This window comes from Myotis nattereri (assembly GCF_964212035.1).
Source record: "Myotis nattereri genome assembly, chromosome: 2".
Lineage (NCBI taxonomy): Eukaryota > Metazoa > Chordata > Mammalia > Chiroptera > Vespertilionidae > Myotis > Myotis nattereri.
The window spans coordinates 24,398,370-24,416,978 of NC_138076.1; the positions used below are offsets into that span (position 1 = coordinate 24,398,370).

General features: G+C 40.1%; 1 protein-coding gene across 1 annotated transcript in view; it reads left to right on the forward strand.

The window, feature by feature from the left end:
- LOC308512648 (A disintegrin and metallopeptidase domain 3-like) overlaps positions 1-18,609 on the forward strand; it is a gene marked incomplete at its 5' end in the record, with an annotated part of 51,275 nt that overhangs the window by 1,730 nt on the left and 30,936 nt on the right. Inside the window, 5 exons of the mRNA XM_081082248.1 lie at positions 1,618-1,804; positions 6,561-6,659; positions 13,928-14,123; positions 14,608-14,698; positions 14,969-15,158. Coding sequence (XP_080938374.1) covers positions 1,618-1,804; positions 6,561-6,659; positions 13,928-14,123; positions 14,608-14,698; positions 14,969-15,158 — 763 coding nt within the window. The remainder of the gene's footprint in view (positions 1-1,617; positions 1,805-6,560; positions 6,660-13,927; positions 14,124-14,607; positions 14,699-14,968; positions 15,159-18,609) is intronic.

The following is an 18,609-nucleotide window of genomic DNA, read 5'->3' on the forward strand; positions in this document are numbered from 1 at the left end:
AATCATGATGCGAGAGGTGGGATTTTATGATCAATGTAACAAACCACATTTTAAATTGATTTCTACAGTATGGATAATAAAAATTATCTTAAAAATGAATAAAAAATACACAGAGGGAAATCATAATAATAATATTGGGGAGATGATTATCATAATTACATCAATTTATTAAGATTGAGAGAAGTGGAGATGTCAAGAATTATTTGTAGATTTTTGGATATCACAAGTTAATTAAAAGGCAAATGTTTAGTGAAAAAGGCAAATGTTTTCGGAAAGGAGAAAGTGGGAAATCTTGAGGCAGTTTTAAATGCTGTATCGGGGGCCCTGAGTCATTTATGAGTTAAGTGCACAGTTAGGATCTCTGAGGACAAGGGATCTAGAATATGTGAGCCATCTGCATATTGATGGGAATTAAAACCATGGACAGCTCATTTAGAATGAAGTTGAAACTAGTGAAAGAGGTGGTCTAAGATGGAGCTTTGCGGGCTTGTCATAGAAAGGAAGACAATATTAGAACTAGAGAGGATGGTTCCATACCTGGGGAGGACTATGTCTTAAGAAAAGGGAGAAGATGGAAGTCAGATGGTAATTTAGTCCCGCCAAGTTTCTGACAAAATAAAGAGTAAAAGTAGGAAAACAAACAAAAAACCAAAGCATAATCTATGTTTCCCAAACTGGAACACACCAAAGTTACCAGCAGGTGGGTTCAATTCACTAACAAAATAAGACCCGCATGAAGTAAGTAGATGTGCACGAGGAAATAAAATGAACACAATGATGTCACTCATTTGTGGAATATAATGAACAACATAAACTGATGAATAAAAACAGATCTAGAGACAGAGAAGCATCGATCAGACCCTCAAACCTCAGAGGGAAGGGAGGGGGGTTGAGGGAAGGGGGAGAGATCAAACAAAAGGGTAGTATGCATGCATATAAGCCTAACCAATGGACACAGACACTAGCGGGGTGAGGGCAAGAGCGGGGGTTGGCAATGGGGGGATAAGCACACATATGTAATACCTTAATCCAGTGGTCAGCAAACTGAGGCTCGTGAGCCACATGTGGCTCTTTGTCCCTTTGAGTGTGGCTCTTCCACAAAATACCACGTGCGGGCGTACATGTACAGTGAGATTGAAACTTCGTGGCCCATGCACAGAAGTCAGTATTTTCTGGAAGAGCCACACTCAAGGGGCCAAAGAGCCACATGTAGCTCATGAGCCGCAGTTTGCTGACCACTGCCTTAATCAATACAGAATTAAAATAAATTAACACAGTGGGACCTCTAAAAATCTCACTGACCTGGGAGCTCAGAAATCTTTGACTCATCCACTTAAATAGAACTTTTGTGTGTTAAGCACTGTTGTGTTTTAATATATCCCTAACTCATGTCACTTTAACTTCCTCTACTTTCTAGAATTCTATTATATTAAATTATAATATAAATGAACTCATTGCTCACATTTTCTATGACTTGTATTAAAAATCAGAGCACTCTCCCCTCCTTGTTTTTCTCTGTCTGAAGTTGTACAGAATTAATATGTAGTGCCATATTGAAGAGTGTTAGTTTGATAGTGATTTTACTCCATTTATCTGAAGAATATAATTTAATTTTAGACGTTCCCATGGTGTAAAGGTGTTTAGCAGTTGCAGCGTGAATGAATTTAAACGTGTAGTTTCACAGCCTGAATTTGAATGTCTTCAAAATCCAACCATTTCAAAAGTGGTTGTCCAAGGAAGAGCATCAGAATGTGGCAATGGAATTGTGGAAGAGGAAGAGCAATGTGATTGTGGCCCTCCAGAGGTTAGTGTCAATCATTAATGAGTAGCAAAAGTCTTGTTTTTCTGCTTATAAGATTGTGATACAAAAGGGAAGGGCTTTTTGTCAAATGCTGCACCATTTCAACAACTATCTAAGACATGGAGATATTGGGCATGTGAGAACAGACTCATCCTGAATTTGAAATATTTGAAGAATTTAAGTATAGAGTAAGTACAGGTAAGTGTACCATGGATTCAATACGATTTTCTTCATTGTGAAACCATTAATAGCAACACTCACCTTTCTGTATCATAAAAACTAGCACCCTCAACAATATGGTCACCTAAATCATCTCCTGAATTCTTCCCAAGTGAGTACTGGTTCCCAAAGTTATACAACGTGTGTTGTTTACCCTCTCATCTCTTAATTTCCATCCTTGAATCTGCGGAACTTCATTTATTTTAACTTGGTTGAACAGAATTGAATAAATCATAATGCATCATTCACTATTGTTATATTTATTTATTTATTTTTTTAAATATATATTTTATTGATTTTTCACAGAGAGGAAAGGAGAGAGATAGAGAGTCAGAAAGATCGATGAGAGAGAAACATCGATCAGCTGCCTCCTGCACATCTCCTACTGGGGATGTGCCTGCAACCCAGGTACATGCCCTTGACCGAAATCGAACCTGGAACCCTTCAGTCCGCAGGCCGACGTTCTATCCACTGAGCCAAACCGGTTTTGGCTTATTTTTTGCTATCATTTTTTTTCAGTTGTGCTTGGTAAGATAATTAATTAATCAGTGAATTTGGTTGTGACTGTCTTCATATATGTATTCATTGTGATGTTGTGAATAATATAGGTTTTCTAGAAAATATGAAGGCTTTCTAATTATTAGGGAAAAAAATCCGTATATCTTGATTACATTACAATTGTAAGTGAATGACTCAAAATCTCTGTATTTTTATTAATTTTGATTTTTTGACCTCTCAGCGCTTGAGAAATTATATTGATACCTCCAATGATACAGTTGTATTTGCCTCTTCCTCACTAGAATTTACTCAATTCATTCTTTATATTTTAAAGCTGTTTTATATGGTGCAAACTTACAATAGTTATACCTTCCAAGATATTAACTTTGTACCATCAAATAGTGAGTCATCTTATCTCTAATGCTGCTTTCTGTTTTAAAGTCAGACATATCTACCTCTATCTCCATTACTATCTCTGTCTCTCTATCTCTCTGTCTCTGTCTCTATCGGTATGCACACACCAGCTTCCTTTCATTTAGCATGTCCCCAATATTTCTCTATTATCATTTAGTTTTTCTATACAATTACCTTCAATATCTACATTGTTTTCACTTATTATTTAATCTGTATTTGATTTATAAGATTATCACCTTCGAAATTATTGTGATTATTCTTTCTATTATGTTTTCATTTTTACCATGCTTATTTAATGTTTAACAATATCTGGGCTACCTTCTCCAAAATAACAGTGTTTCTGACTCAACTAGTTTATCTACAATGTTTGTTAATATTTCATTTCTGTCACCTCACACTTTATAGTAAAAAGTACATTGAAGACTTTATTAAAACATAGTTACTTTATTTTACCTACCATTCCTTTAGTTTTTTATATGTCAAAGATTCCTTCTAAAATTATTTCCTTAAACTATATTTTAGGACAACAGTACTCTTGAAAGGCAGTACTCTACCTATGATTGTTTAGCAATAAATATTTGTCATTCTCATTATTTCCTTGTGATATATAACACACAGGAGGTATATACATGAAATATAGATGGAGAGTGTAATGAATTATAAGCACCCGAATAATTTGCACTTAGGCCAAAACAAATTTTACCGATGCCAAAGTTCTTTGTGTGTCTTCTCTCAATAACATGCCTCTTCCCACAAACCAACATATAGTATTTGATGGTAATTGTTTCAGTACTTTGCTGCTCATCATAGTTTTACATCTTATTTTTTGCATCTTTATGCAACTTGGTTTGGTTGACTGTTTACTACCTTTTTACAACTTACAATCATATGGTTTACATCATCTAAGAAATTGGTCTTTCACCCAATATTGTACTTGTCATGTTTATCAGTTTCCTTAAGGTAGGTATAATCCAATTGTTTTCATTGTTCTTAGTATTAATTTTATGAATATTATAACTTATCCTTTCTATGTCCATAAAAATTTAAATTCATTTCACTCTTTGGCTACTAAGATTCATGCAGTTATGACTGTTCTTGCACATCCCTGCTGCTGTACATGAGCCTGCATTTCTTAAGGTGTATACCAATAGGTGAATGTGCTATGTCAAGAAGTATATATGCATATAAAACTTTGAATTGAGGATATCTTAATTATTTTGGTTTTCTTATGCTTGAATGGTCTTTTCATATCTTTTACACATTTTCATCAGTATTCACTGCTTTGAAGTGTCAGCAGTTTATCATCAATATTGTAGGAGGAGCATTTGTATGCTGTTTCTCCAGTAAACTAAGTTTTCTTGGCATGGGGTGAGTTTTGTAGGGAGGGGTCCTAGTGATCTTATTATTTAGGTAATCAGTAAGTGGGCTACTTCTGGTTTTTGTTTGTTTCTTTGTTTTTTTTTCAGATGGACAGTCTCCTATTTGTGGTTTATCTCTGTAAGAGGCCATTTGGTTTATATGGAACTTTTGGGGTGGTTTCTCACCCAATTATTTGCATTGTTTCATAAAGGGGACTGTAAACAGAATGGGCATATTTGAACCCTGATTTGTTGTTCCACTTACGTACGCATTTATTGGTTGATTCTTGTATGTGCCGCCACAAGGGGTCACACCTGCAACCTTATTGTATCTGGAAAACACTGGAACCATCTGAGCAGCCCAGACAGGGCCCTTTTTCTAGTTCTTTAAGATGGAATGCTAAGTTGTTTATTTGGGATTTCACTTGTTTTTGAGATAGGCCTTTACTGACATAACTACCCTCTTATTACTGCCTTCTCTATCGTTCTCTATTTTTTTTTCTATTTTGCTTAATCCCTCAACTCCCAGCCAACCTCCCTGAACACCCCAACCACCCCATCACAAGAGATGAATGCCTGCTCTCTACCTATGAATGTGTTTCTATTTTTCTTAGTAGCTCGGCTTCTTCATTTGCTTTCACATATGAGTGAAATTATATGGTATTTGTCTTTCTCTCATTGTTTTATTTCATTCAGTATTATGTTCTCCAGGTCCATAGGTAAAATTTTCTTCCATTTAGAGCTAAACAAATAATGACAACAATTTTCTCTGAAACATTTCTTATAATACCAAAATATTATAATTTAAAAACCTCTATTTTGTCACATATTTCATCACAATCATAACTTGTTATACATTTCTAAAATTATTTCTTGGGAAGACTTGATATGGAAATACAATAAAAGAGAAACATGCAAATTGACCATACCTTTGCTATGCCCCAAGGCATGCCCACCAGACAATCAGAGCGACTATATGCAAATTAACCCAACCAAGAAGGTGGCCGGCAGCCACAGAGCTGGAGCAAGCAGGAGGCTTGGTTGTCCTGGCAATGGAGGAAGCCAAGCTTCCTTCCTGCCCTGGCCAGCTCTGGCCTCTCCTGAAGGCAACAAAGTTTCAATTATAGAAGATAAATAAACCCCAGAAAACTGCTTCCAGCTAGCCTCCACAGGGAGCTTGGGTGGCTGGGGGCCGTGACTAGCCTGCAAACAGCCATCAGCCCCTCACCCAGGCTAGCCAGGCACCCCAGCAGGACCCCCTTCCCTGAAGGGGGTATGGCCAGCCCAAAAACAGTCCTTAGCCCATCACCCAAGCTGGCCAGGCACCCCAGTGGGACCCCCACCCTGAAGGGGATGTGGCCAGTCTGAAAACAGCCCTCAGCCCCTTACCCAGGCTGGTCAGGCACCCCAGCGGGACCCCCACCCTGATCCGGGACACCCTTCAGGGTAAACCAGCTGGCTCCCACCCATGCACCAGGCCTCTATCCTATATAATAAAAGGATAATATGTAAACTGACCCTAACAGCAGAACGACTGGGAATGACTGGTCACTATGACACACACTGACCACCAGGGGGCAGACACTCAATGCAGGAGCTGCCCTCTGGTGGTCAGTGTGCTCTCACAGGAGGAGCTCTGCTCAGCCACATGCCAGGTGATGGCTACCAGTACAGCGGTGGTGGTGGGAGCCTCTCCCGCCTCAGCAGCGCTAAGGATGCCTGACTTCAGCTTAGGCCTGCTCTCCACTGGCAAGTGGGCATCCACTGAGGGCTGAGGGCTCCTTGCTGCCAGAGGGATGTCTGACTGCCAGCTTAGTCCCAATCCCCTGGGGAGTGGGCCTAAGACAGCAGGTGGTTATCCCCCGAGCAGTCCCAGACTGCAAGAGGGCACATGCCAGGCTGAGGGACACCCCTGAGTGCACAAATTTTTGTGCACCAAGCCTCTAGTGTATTTGATAAAAAAATATAAATGTAGAAATTCATTGGTATGTATATGTTTACAAAACCAAATGGGATTGAAATTAATTGCATAAAATAAGTAAAAGTTCAATTTTGTGAGCATGTAATTATGCATAATTTATTACCATCGTTTTCTATATTGAAAATATCATAATTTCAAATGAAGCAGTGCTATAAATACTAGTAAATACAGAAGTAAAAATTATACTGTAATTGTATTTAACTTAGAGACAAACATTAGTTTATTTTGACAAATAAAATCTATTTGATGGCAAATTCTAATTATTTAATTTGATTGTATTTGCTTTTAGGAATGTGATTTTACAAAATGCTGTAATTCTGAAACTTGTACACTCACTGTATCTGCAGAATGTGGCAGTGGACCATGCTGTGACAATAAAACTTGTCTGGTAAGCTTTCTAAATATAACCGTTTTACCTCATGAAATTGTTGTGCTCTTGTGCTTTCTTTCTGCTTTAGCTTTTTAAAAACTTGTTTTTACACATCTTTCAAATATGCTACTTTATGTACCCTATTCACGCACTGTTGGCTTTAGAATTTAGATGATGTCTTTAGGTCTTTTTCTACCTACTATTTAGCTCTACTACTCCCTGTATTGTTTCATTTTCTATTCAAGATCCATCTAGTTATTGCACTCAATACCAATTTTAGATTATTTGGGTGCTATGAATTCCTCACGGTGCTGCCTGAGTGAAGCTCTTCAGCATGAAACAACTTACGACAAAATTGTAAATGAGCCAGCTAACACACAGTTGACATGCAATGCTCCAATAAAAGACAGTACTTTTAAAAACCTGATTTTGAAAATACTAGAAAAAGGAATCTATGTGGAATATGTAGCATATAAAGTAGTGAAGTTTGCCTTGGTCAAGGACTCCTAGCCTAGAAGTGGAGGATTGAATTGATTTCTCTTGGGAAGTTTTCCATTCATGTTTTTCTCTGTAGCCACATCTGAGAGGGGATTGGTTAGGTTTTGTCTTCTGTGGTTTGCATCATTATAGCACCTCATTTAGTGTCCCTTTCAGGAGTCTATGACGGACATAAAAGTGGATTAAAGAGAGATATTTTCTGTTTCAATGAAATCTCTCACAACATTATTCTGCTTTGTTCTATATATGTTCATTTTTACTCTGTGGGTTAGTAATTAGAATCAATGGTCAGTTGTACCTAAGGCACATGAATGTAGAGTCCAGTGTAGGGCTTCTACTTCTTAGCAGTAAATCTTGTTCCTTTTCCCTTCATTAGAGCTCTCATCCTGACCTTTGTCTCCAAACCAGTGCAATACAGCTTTTCTAAACAGTCCATTGCCATTTACCTACATCCCAAGCTCTTTAAAATGGAGATAATCACTACATTTGGTTGAGTGAAAATCCACAGTATAAGCTGCTAAAAGCTTCAGGGCAAGAGCTAAATGTACTTTGTTGGTTTTCATTAATTTTATATGTGTTAGAATAGAACTTTGCTTTTGCTCTCATTTAAGACTGCTCTCTTTCTTTATTGGCCCTAAGGGTAAAAGTCTTCCTTTTTTCTTCTCTTTTCTACTTTCAAGTGGGCTAATTACACCAATTCATTTTCAAATTTTAACAATTTAATCTAATGTATACTAATAACAGCTTAGGTGGCCTTTGTGTGCGACATTGCCACAATATGGCCACCAGAAGATGGCTGCCACAAGATGGCCATGCACACAGAGGAGGCGTGGCCCGCTCCGAGTGGTGAGGCCTAGCAGTTCTGCGGCTCTGTGTGGTGCAGAGGAGGCCAGTCCTTGTGTCTCTGCTGCCTCGCTCGGAGGAGGCGGGTCCCAGCGGAGTAGGCAGGTCGCAGCAGGGGAGGGCAGTTGTGGGAGTTCGGGCCAGAAGGGGAGCAGTTAGGCTTCAATCAGGCCTGCAGGGGAGCTGTTAGGGGGAGATCAGGCTGGCAGGCAGAAGCGGTTAGGGGCCATCACGCAGGCAGGCAGGCGAACGGTTAGGAACCAGTGGTCCCGAATTATGAGAGGGATGTCCAAGGACTCCCAGATTGGAGAGGGTGCAGGCCAGGCTGGGGGATACCCCTCGCCCCCCGCACAAATTTCATGCACTGGGCCACTAGTCTCTATAATAAAAGGCCAGAGGCCATAGTGTCATGACCAAAACTACCACTCAACCAGGTGCCATCAGGTGGCATTGACCACCTCTCCGTCCTTAACCCCTGGCCCTCGAGCGGTGGCAGAGTTCGACTGGGACTGGTGAGCCGGCTGAATGGCTGACCTCTTGGTCCCTGCCCCCAGCCAGCAGGCTCCGATGAATCAGTGATGGTGAATGGGGGAATGGGGGTGGGTGACGGGGGACCGGGCAGCTGTCAGACTGTTGGGATCACCAGCTCATTCCTGGCTGCTCGGGAGCTCAGGCCTGTGGGAAAGCATGCACTGGTGACTTCACCTCCATGCGCATGTGCCGCCCCAGCAGCAGTGGTGGCGGTCCCCGCGTAAGTGGCCCGGAGCAGGCAGCGCGTTCCATCAGCAGCTGGCTCACGCGCATGGAAGTGAAGTCACTGGCGCACACTTTCCCACAGGCCTGAGTCCCTGAGCAGCCAGGGATGAACTGGTGATCCCAAAGGCCTGACAGCCCAGCGATGGAGGCAGCATATGTCTTGGGGACTGGTGAACGGGCAGAGATGGCCCTGATCACAGGAGGCTAGGCCTAGGGACCCTACACGCATGATTTTCTGTGCTGGGCCTCTAGTGTTTTATAAATGACGTTTCTATTTAGATAGAAATAAATCGAAGTGCAAAGATATGGAAGACAATAATTTAACTGCTGGGGTCCAACCCCAGCAGGTCCAGGGGTCCCCAAAGGTGTGGACATAGTCGGCGAAGAAGAGATAGCACGGAGACAGTGTTCAGTTGATCAGCAGCCTAGCCAGGATCTCCGGCCAGGATCTCCAGCCAAGTTCTGGTCTGGATCTCCAGAGAGGTTCTGCTTAGTATCTCCAGCCAGGTTCTGTGTCCATGTTCTCTTGCTAGGTTCTCCAGCCGGGTTCTGTAGCCATGTTCTCTCACTAGGTTCTCCAGCCAGGTTCTGTCCAGGTTCTCCAGCCAGGTTCAGTCACCAGGTTCTAGTCAGGTTCTCTTGCCAATTTCTGTAGTCAGGTTCAGTCCAGGATCTTTTGCCATGTTCTCTCCAGCGAAGTTCTTCTGTCTCTAGGTTCCGTTTAGGTTCTGTCTTCTTCTTGGTTCTGTCTTCTTCCTGTCTCCTAAGTTCTGACTTGTTACATCTGTATTTATACCAGTTGATTCCAATCCTATCAATCTCTATTCCAAAGGTTAGGGCGTTTCTTATCTCCATTCCAGGGAGTAAAGATTATGTAGCTTAAGCATGATTGTTCCTAGTTAAAGTGATTAATTACCCACCTGGCACTTAGTTAAGAGGTTTTATTCCCTCCCTAAATTCAGGGGAAAATCCCTACCTGGGGAAATAACCTTTCTCAGAGACCTTGGTTAAAACACATAGTGCCAAGAAGGTGAGCAAACATATTAAGAACAGTATGCCATATATGCCAGGTCCCTTGAAACAGCAAGCATGGACCGGCTCCCGGCAAGTAACCATCTGTATTTCTCAAATATAGCAATGAATAACTTGTTTCTAACCAGTACACAGACAATTATATATGCAATTTAAAAAAATGTAATTGGTACTGTATAATACATGTTATGTAGTGGTCAGTTGTATCTTTTTAAAAAATTTGTACAATATGATGTTTATTATGAATTTCTTATATATACTTTATTTATCTGTGAAATTTTTAAAGATATGAGTATTCTAACTATATGTGGACTTTAAATTCAAGCTTACTAAGAATTGAAATAAGGCTTGCTTCTGATACTATTTTTTAACACCTTAGATATAGTATAATTTTAATGTTATAGTTGAACAACAAAGGTGAAAACTTCCAGATATACAGCTTTTGTTATTTAAATATCAAGGGACTACAATATCATTTGACATTACATGACTTCACTTTTTAGAAGAATAAGCTGAAGAGTTCTTTTATTTTCTAAATAGTGGTTAAAAAATACTATTATCATAGTCTGGAATTTGTTTTATCATGAAAATCAATCAAACCATAACCAACACTTAGCACTTGAGTAGTATTCAATTCTATTACTACAGGCCCGGTGCACAGAATTTGTGCATGGGGGCAGTGGTGTGTGTCCCTCAGCCCAGCCTGCATCCTCTCTAATCTGGGAACAATAGAGCAGTGATGACGAACCTTTTGAGCTTGGCGTGTCAGCGTTTTGAAAAACCCTAACTTAACTCTGGTGCTGTGTCACATATAGAAATTTTTTGATCTTTGCAACCATAGTTAAATAAAGACTTATATTTTTGATATTTATTTTATATATTTAAATGCCATTTAACAAAGAAAAATCAACCAAAAAAATGAGTTCGCATGACACCTCTGACACCCGTGTCATAGGTTCGCCATCACTGTCCTAGAGGGATGTCCAACTGCCTGTTTAGGTCCGATCCCACTGAGCCTAAACAGCAATCCAGAACTGCTGGCTCCAAAACGCTCACCTGCCTTCCAGCCTAATCACCTGCTAACCACTCCACTGCCAACTGCTCCCCTGCCTGCCTGATTTCCTCTAACTGCCCTCCCTTGCTGGCCTGGTCACCACTAGCTATGCTGCCCTGCAGGCCTAGTCCCCCACAACTGCCCTTCCCTGCTGGCCATCTTGTAGCGTCCATCTTTGACCACATGGGGTGGACATCTTGTGTGTTGGAGTGACGGTCAATTTGCATATTGCCTCTTTATTATATAGGACTAGTGGCACAATGGAGGAATTCATGCACCTTGAAAGGCACTGTGGGCCATAAGGCTGCAGTCAGCACAGGGGCGGGTCTCAGCCCATCCTCTGCGCCCCAGCCACCCCTCCTGCCATGGCCCCCAGTCTCCTGTCTGCTGGAAGACCTGCTCTCATGTGCTGATGGCACTGGCCCTGCTCACACCCGCTGATGGCGTGGAACGATTGGGGCTGGTGCCAGCATTTTGTGCGAGCAGTGGCTCCAGCAATGGCTGTTGGTGTGAGCGGGGCCAGCACGAGCAGTGGGTGCAACTGATGGCTCCTGCACTGGCAGTGGGTGCAAGCGGGGCTGGCACTGGCAGCAGTTGCAAGAGGCGACTACTGGCACCAATCACCCCTTTAGAGCAGGGGGCAGTGAAGAAGCCCTGAGGGGCGAATGCGGCCAGTGGCCACTGCTCACACCCGCTGATGGCGCCAAGCGATTGGGCTGGGCGCTGGGTGCCGGCAGCTGGTCTGAGCAGTGGCTCCAGAGTCAGCAGCAGGTGCAAGCAGAGCCGGCACTGGCAGCAGGTGTGAGCTCTGGGCAGGACCATGGCATGCGGGAGCAAAGAATTTTCAGTAATCACAAGAGGCTTCCCTAATGACAGCAACCAGTGCCCTTCGTTGGTCTGTCACACCTGCTCACCTGCTCCATCATCCCACTGTGGCAGACACCCACGATTTTCAGTGCTCAGCCACCTGCTGCCGACATCTGCCATGTTTCGTGTATGACCCGTGGTGGTCAGCTCACATTATAGCGACCGGTTGTTCAGTTATTTGTTTGTTCTGCTATTCGGTCTATTTGCATATTAAGGTTTTATAGAGAGAGATCAGCCATAGTTTAAATTTAATTCCATTCATCACCAGTTTCAGATGTAGAGCAAAGTGGTCAGACAACCATGCACCTCATAGAGTGGACTCCCTGTGGCCCACCTGGCCCCACACCCAGCGTTCTCCACAGTTTTTACTGTGTTCCCCGTGCTGCAAACTGCAGCTCTGTGGCTATTCTGCAGCTACCGATTAGTACTGTGTAATCCCTTCCCCGGCTCTAACCAGTGCCCAGCACCTCTACCCTTTGACAGCTGTCAGTCTGTATGTATGAGTCTGTTTCTGTTTTGTTTGTTTCTTTAATTTGTCCATTGGATTTCACTTACAAGTATGTGAAATCATATGGTATTTGTCTTTCTCTGACTGGCTTATTTCTATTAGCATAATACTCTCTGCTGTCACAAAAGGCTGTATCTTGATAATGGCCAAGCAAAGGAGAACAAACAAGCACTTATAAAACTTAGGAAAAGATGAGTCTTACTTAGTGCTCAGGAGAATATTCAAACAGGAACAATAGAATCCTTATTCTGTTGCATATCCTTGCAATTTCGTTGACAGGTCTCAAACAAGGTTTCTGCAAGTGTAACAGAGATAACTCATTGCATCTCCTGGCATGTCTAGTCCACAGTACAATATTTCAGAAGAGTAGAGAGATCCTTTCTTTGCCAACATCTGCCTCTCTGCTTGCTAATAGAAGAAACCATGACTCATCCTGCTGAGTTAAATTTCCACCACTGATCCTTTCCCTGTGTCTAGGGAGAAGTTTTCTGATTATCATCCTGAGTCAGAGCAGATTTAAAATTCATAACCCCTCATGGTAGAGATGGAGTACGTCCTGAAAGAAAAATTGCTTGAAATGAAAATGATATCCATTCAGCCATATTTTATAAATATGAGTAAGACTAGTATCTGAATTAGGACAGAATTTCAGGAGTCTAATTTGTCCCCAAAACCCAAAGTTGAAAAACAAATATGCAAACCTTGATATAACATAGTTTCTATTGATCTTGAAGTAAGTATTTAGTATAACCACAGCATTACAACTATGAACGCTTTCACTAACTAGATCCTATTAAAAACTGAGGTGAAAATTGATGGGCATTTGGATTTTTTCTGATCCAGTTCTCTAGAGCTTTTAAGTAAATGTATAATTTTATTTAAGTAGCTAAAATGTAATAGAATCTAAATCAGAGTTACAAACACAGTGCTCTCACTTAATCTTTTTACATTTTTGGTTGATACTTTACAAAAATATTTGTTTCAATTATATATATATATATATATATATATATATATATATATATATATAATCTTAGTAAATCAACAGGGTCCTTTGTTTCAAACAGTTAGGTCCAATCATGAAACCTGAGCAACAGCCTTGTGAAAAGACTTCATCCTGAACCTCTGCTTTGGTAACAGCCTCCTCCTGCCCCTTACTCCGTCACTGGACTCCACCTTTAATTGACCATTGTTCTCACATTTGAAGTTACTAGGAACAATGAGAGAGCTCAAAACTACTTGAAAGGCAATGCAGCATTTCCAGATGGGAAAAAAAGACACTGACTTGTGTATTTAACATTTCCACCTCTTTCAGAACATCACATACATACTTGCCTCCGAATATGGTGTTGGGTGTGACCTGATGCCATTATGTTCATGGTCACTTAAACTTCATAATAGGTTAGCATAGAGTCAATTATTTCAAAAGAAGGGTGTCGTGCTCAGTGGATAACATGCACAGTGGCTGTGCTTAACGTCAATAGCATCAATCAGGAATCTGAGTTATATCACCCCTGCTCCTGTACTGAGTAGTATGTGATCTTTGACATTTCATTTAGCCTCTCATGATTCTTAACTATAATGACAGTTTATGTAAATTATAATAGCAGATAATAATACCTTGCTTGGAATAGTGTGGTAAGAGTTGATTCATTGCCATGTGGGAAGCACTTCAAATCATTTGAATAAAATGTATTCCTTCCCCCCAATTTTATTTTTCCCTCACAGCTGCTCCCAAGAGGACATATATGTCGGAGAAGCATTGATCCATGTGATTTTACAGAATTTTGCACTGGAACATCTCAGAACTGTGTGCCAGACATGAAAGCTATCGATTTAGAACCATGTAACAATAAAACCGCCTATTGCTATAATGGAGTATGTCGAGATCCAGCTAGACAGTGTGTGGAGTTATTTGGAAAATGTAATAGCTGTGTGTGATTTTCAGGGGTTCATTTTGGAACTGTGTTTTTCTAAAGTCAGCAACTCACCCTAAAATCCACAAAAATATATTGTTTATTTAAATCCAAATTTGAAAATAAAATTGCAAATCAAAATACCTTTGAATTATGTCAAGAACAAAATAAGCTTAGTAAATATAACACAAAGAGAACAGACCGTTAGGCAAATTTCATGAGATTGGTATACAGGAAATAGATTACTAGAATTGTATATCAGAAAATAAATGACTGAGTTTTAAGCCATTTCTGGAAGATGATACCACTTTTTCTCAAGTGGGTAGTTTTTTGGGAGTGTTTCTCATTCTGGAAGAGCCAGTAGGTAACATGAAATACTTGCAGTAGACGCCATTGATTGGATATTGCTGCTGTCTAGATGTCTCTGTATTAATGTACCATACTTTAGTTTTAATTTTTGTAAGATGAGTAATTGGAACTTTTTATTTTCAGTTGCTAGAAGTGGAACGTATCTATGTGCAGAAGAAGTGAATTTTCTACAGGATGACTTTGGAAACTGTCATGAAATTCGATGTGCTTTTTAGTGTGTATTTTAAAACCTACCTATTTCCCAAATGCATGTATGTGTTTGTGTGTATGTGTTTTCTGCAATAAGTCACTTAATTCAAGTGAGAGATGAATTTTGTACATATGGATAAATTTATGTGTTGCACTTAATAATATGGAATATGCTCTGAGTAGCTTGGTGTTATGTTCTGAGTAATGTTTTATTCTAATATTTTAATCGTTATTTACCTAAAAAATTGTGTTCCAAAGTGACATATGGGGAATTTTCTCTTCTTTATATTGCCAGTAACACCTTGTGTGCAAAGCTAGTTTGTGACTGGACAAATACACGTATAACGGAAACGAGAAATTTTGATGTTCAATATACTTACCTTGGTGGCCATATATGTATGTCAGCAGCTACAAGACAGGATTCAAAAGTCACAGATCCAGATAATACCTATGTAACAGACGGCACTATATGTGATGACCAGAAGGTAAATATAAATTGTAATTGATTCTATATATGAGGTGTATGTGAATGTCGGTGTGTGTATGTGTATGAAAGAGAGAGAGAGAGAGAGAGAGAGAGAGAGAGAGAGAGAGAGAGAGAGAGAGAGAGAGAAAGAGAGAGAGAGAGAGAGAGAGAGAGAGAGAGAGAGAGATTAAGATTTTTTCATTTACAATTTTACAAACTAGTTCCTGTATCTTAAGATTCCAAGAGCATAATTTCTGTTGGTCAATGGAATACTTGCTTTCTTATCCGTTTTATTATGAACTTTGCTATAGATATTTAAAATGGTTTTCTCACACATGAAGCTAGAATTTGGTCTGCAATAGTTTGTGTAAACAAAGGGCAAAAAAGAATCAAATAATACGCTAAAAGGGTAGAATGGAGCAATCTGAATACTAAGAACAACAGTAAAAAGAACAAACAAATATTTAGTCTTGCAGTATGATGAGAATTAATTTGGTTATAAGAAAAGTAAAACACTTATTTGTTTATTAGCTTAGTTCTTTCTCCAAAGCATAATGTATTTGTTAAAAATTTGGCCCTTTCATAAGACACAGTAATAAAATAGAGTCTAAGCTTTATTTAATTTTTCTTAAAATTTAAAGAAACATTATATAAAAGTGATTTTGAAACTATTACTACTAAAACTAGTTGACTGAAGAAAAAAGTGCATAATTATCTTACACTGTTTTTTGTTAGTCCTCACCCCAGGATATTTTTCCATCGATATTTAGAGAGTGGAAGCAGGGGAGAGACAGAGAAACATGGAGGTGAGAGAGACACAGCCATTGGTTGCCTCCCCACTTGCCCAGACCAGGGCCAGGGGTTGAGCCTGCAACCAAGGTAAATGCTCTTGATCAGAATTGAACTCAGGATGCTTCAATTGCAGGACCAAAGCGTTATCCGCTAACCCAAACTGCCTAGAGCGTTATCTTATATTTTGATTAAAATGATTTCTATTGAGAAACAGTATTTTAAAAAAGGAAAAATAAGCAGAAAAAGGCAATGAGTAAACATTTTAGAATGACAGAAGGCATTTTTACATAAAAATAGTAATCACAAAGGAACATACTGATACTGAATACATTGTCCACAGAAGAGTGTCTAGTCCAAGAAAAATAATCTTATAAGAGTTTATTTGAGGCAAACTGACAACAGTTGCTAGGAAGCAAAACCTAAAAGGATGGATACAATGCTCTGGGGATTAGTGGTTTTATTGCTGATTTATGCATCAGAATCAAAGAGAGACCATAGGGGTGGTTACCTGGAATTCATTGGTAGCCTGGAGACAGCAAAGCTGGAAAATCTCTGAGATTGGATGAAAAGTAATACAAATAGACACACACTTGCTTTACCCTGGTGGGTATAGGATGTTTGATAATGAACAGTTAGAGCGCGTAGAGATGGTATGCGGGAGCAAGATAGCAGTGAGTTGTTCTCTGGTCTCTAGCTCTGGTGCAGTAGTTGTGCCATGAGGGTTCTGGAAAAGATTACGCTGACATTCCAAAAGTATGTTATTTTAGATGCAAAAGGACAATCTACACGCTTAGTTAAGATAGACTGACCATTGTCAAGGAAGATACTAGCCTAGGACCTGAATACATACCAAGACTCCCTTCTAGTTAGACATTTAAAGTTTCAGACCTTCTTATGTGGTTACTTTATGTCTCTGAGTTTATAAGACGGACCATGTATGCCTTCCTTAAGCTTGTCAAGTTTAGTATGTGGCTCCCGTGTTATCCACAACATTATAAAGTAATATGTATTCCCTTCAAAGGTAATTTAAAACCAAGTCAACAAATGTTTACTATAAATAAGTCAGAGTAAATATATTAACTAATTTAATCATTCTTTAACTAGAAAAAGGCAATAAAATTGTACACACACACACACACACACACACACACACACACACATGCTTGTATGCATCATATAACACCAAAAACATTAATTAACGCTAAGTTGACATTGATGTTAGAAATACTCTTCAAAGAATCTAAAGTGGTCATCATTAACATGTTTCAATGAACACTTGCAAACATGCTGGAAACTAATTAAATGATAGAAAGTTCCAGCAAGGATGTAAGCAGATATAAAGAAGAATTACTTAGAAACCTTAGAATTGAAATATATAATAATCAATGTAGAGCGGGGCAAAAATAGGTTTACAGGTTATGAAAAATAATACAATGCTGCTATGTAATAAAAACCTAATATGCTAAGTGTTCAGTTGTCACATCGGGCGCTCAACTAATCAAAGCATAATATGCTAATGATATGCCAAGGCCGCTGAACTGCTTGCTATGATGTGCGCTGACCACCAGGGGGCAGACAGTCGACTGGTCGACCAGTCAGTATGATGTGCACTGACCATCAAGGGGAAGATGCTCCAACTAATAGCGAGCTTGCTACTGGAGTCCAGCTTATTGGGACTGAGCGAGGCGGGCTGGTCACGCCTAGATCCCTCCCGTGGTCCCTCCCCGGCTGGCCAACCTCCTGCATCCCTCCTGGCCTCCCATCATTCACCGGTGGGGTCCATTGGTCTGGCCTGCAAACTCTGACTATCTGAGAACTCTCAGGGGATGTCAGAGAGCCAGTTTTGAACCCACCCACAGGCCAGGCCAAGGGATCCCACAGGTGCACGGATATGTGCACTGGGCCTCTAGTTAATAAATAATAATACAAAAATGAACTCTGTGTTTCCTGTCCTCACAACTGTAAAGATACTTGTGCCCCACCCTGTATATAAAAACTCAATGATGGTCTCAGCAGCAGAATAGTGGGGACAACAGAAAAAAATCAGTGAAGCTGAAAAATACCCAAATTGAACAACAGAGTGAAAATAGGATGAAAAAATGAATAAAGTCTCAAGGATATGGGGAGTTATAGGAAAATATATAATACCCATACATTGGCATCCTAAAAAGTAGGAGAGAAATAACTTAAGGTTGGAAAAGTATTTGAGGAAATAATGCCTGGAACATTTAGAAATTTGGCAAAAGGCATAAACCCACAGATGAAATAAGCTGAAAGAGAATCATATGGGATCAGTCCAGTGAAATTCATGGTGGGATACAGCATAATAAAATTTTGGAAAAGACAAAGAAGGAGAATCTAAAAAGTAGTGAGAGTGAAATTATAACACAGCTACAATAATGGAAATAAAACAATATAGGAACTAGACATACAAATGCTACAGAAGACTGCCATTAACTAGTCTTTTACCATCCTACCTAATTGACTCTCACGCTGTCGCAAAAATTGGGGCAACCACAGGAACATGGGGGAAATGTGCTAATTGACTGCTCCACCTTCAAAGATGGCAGCACCCACAGCCAATAAGGAGGAAATATGCTAATTGAATGCCACATCCTCAAAGATGGTGGCACACATAGCCACAAGATGGTCGGCGGGGGAGGGTAGTTGTGGGCGAT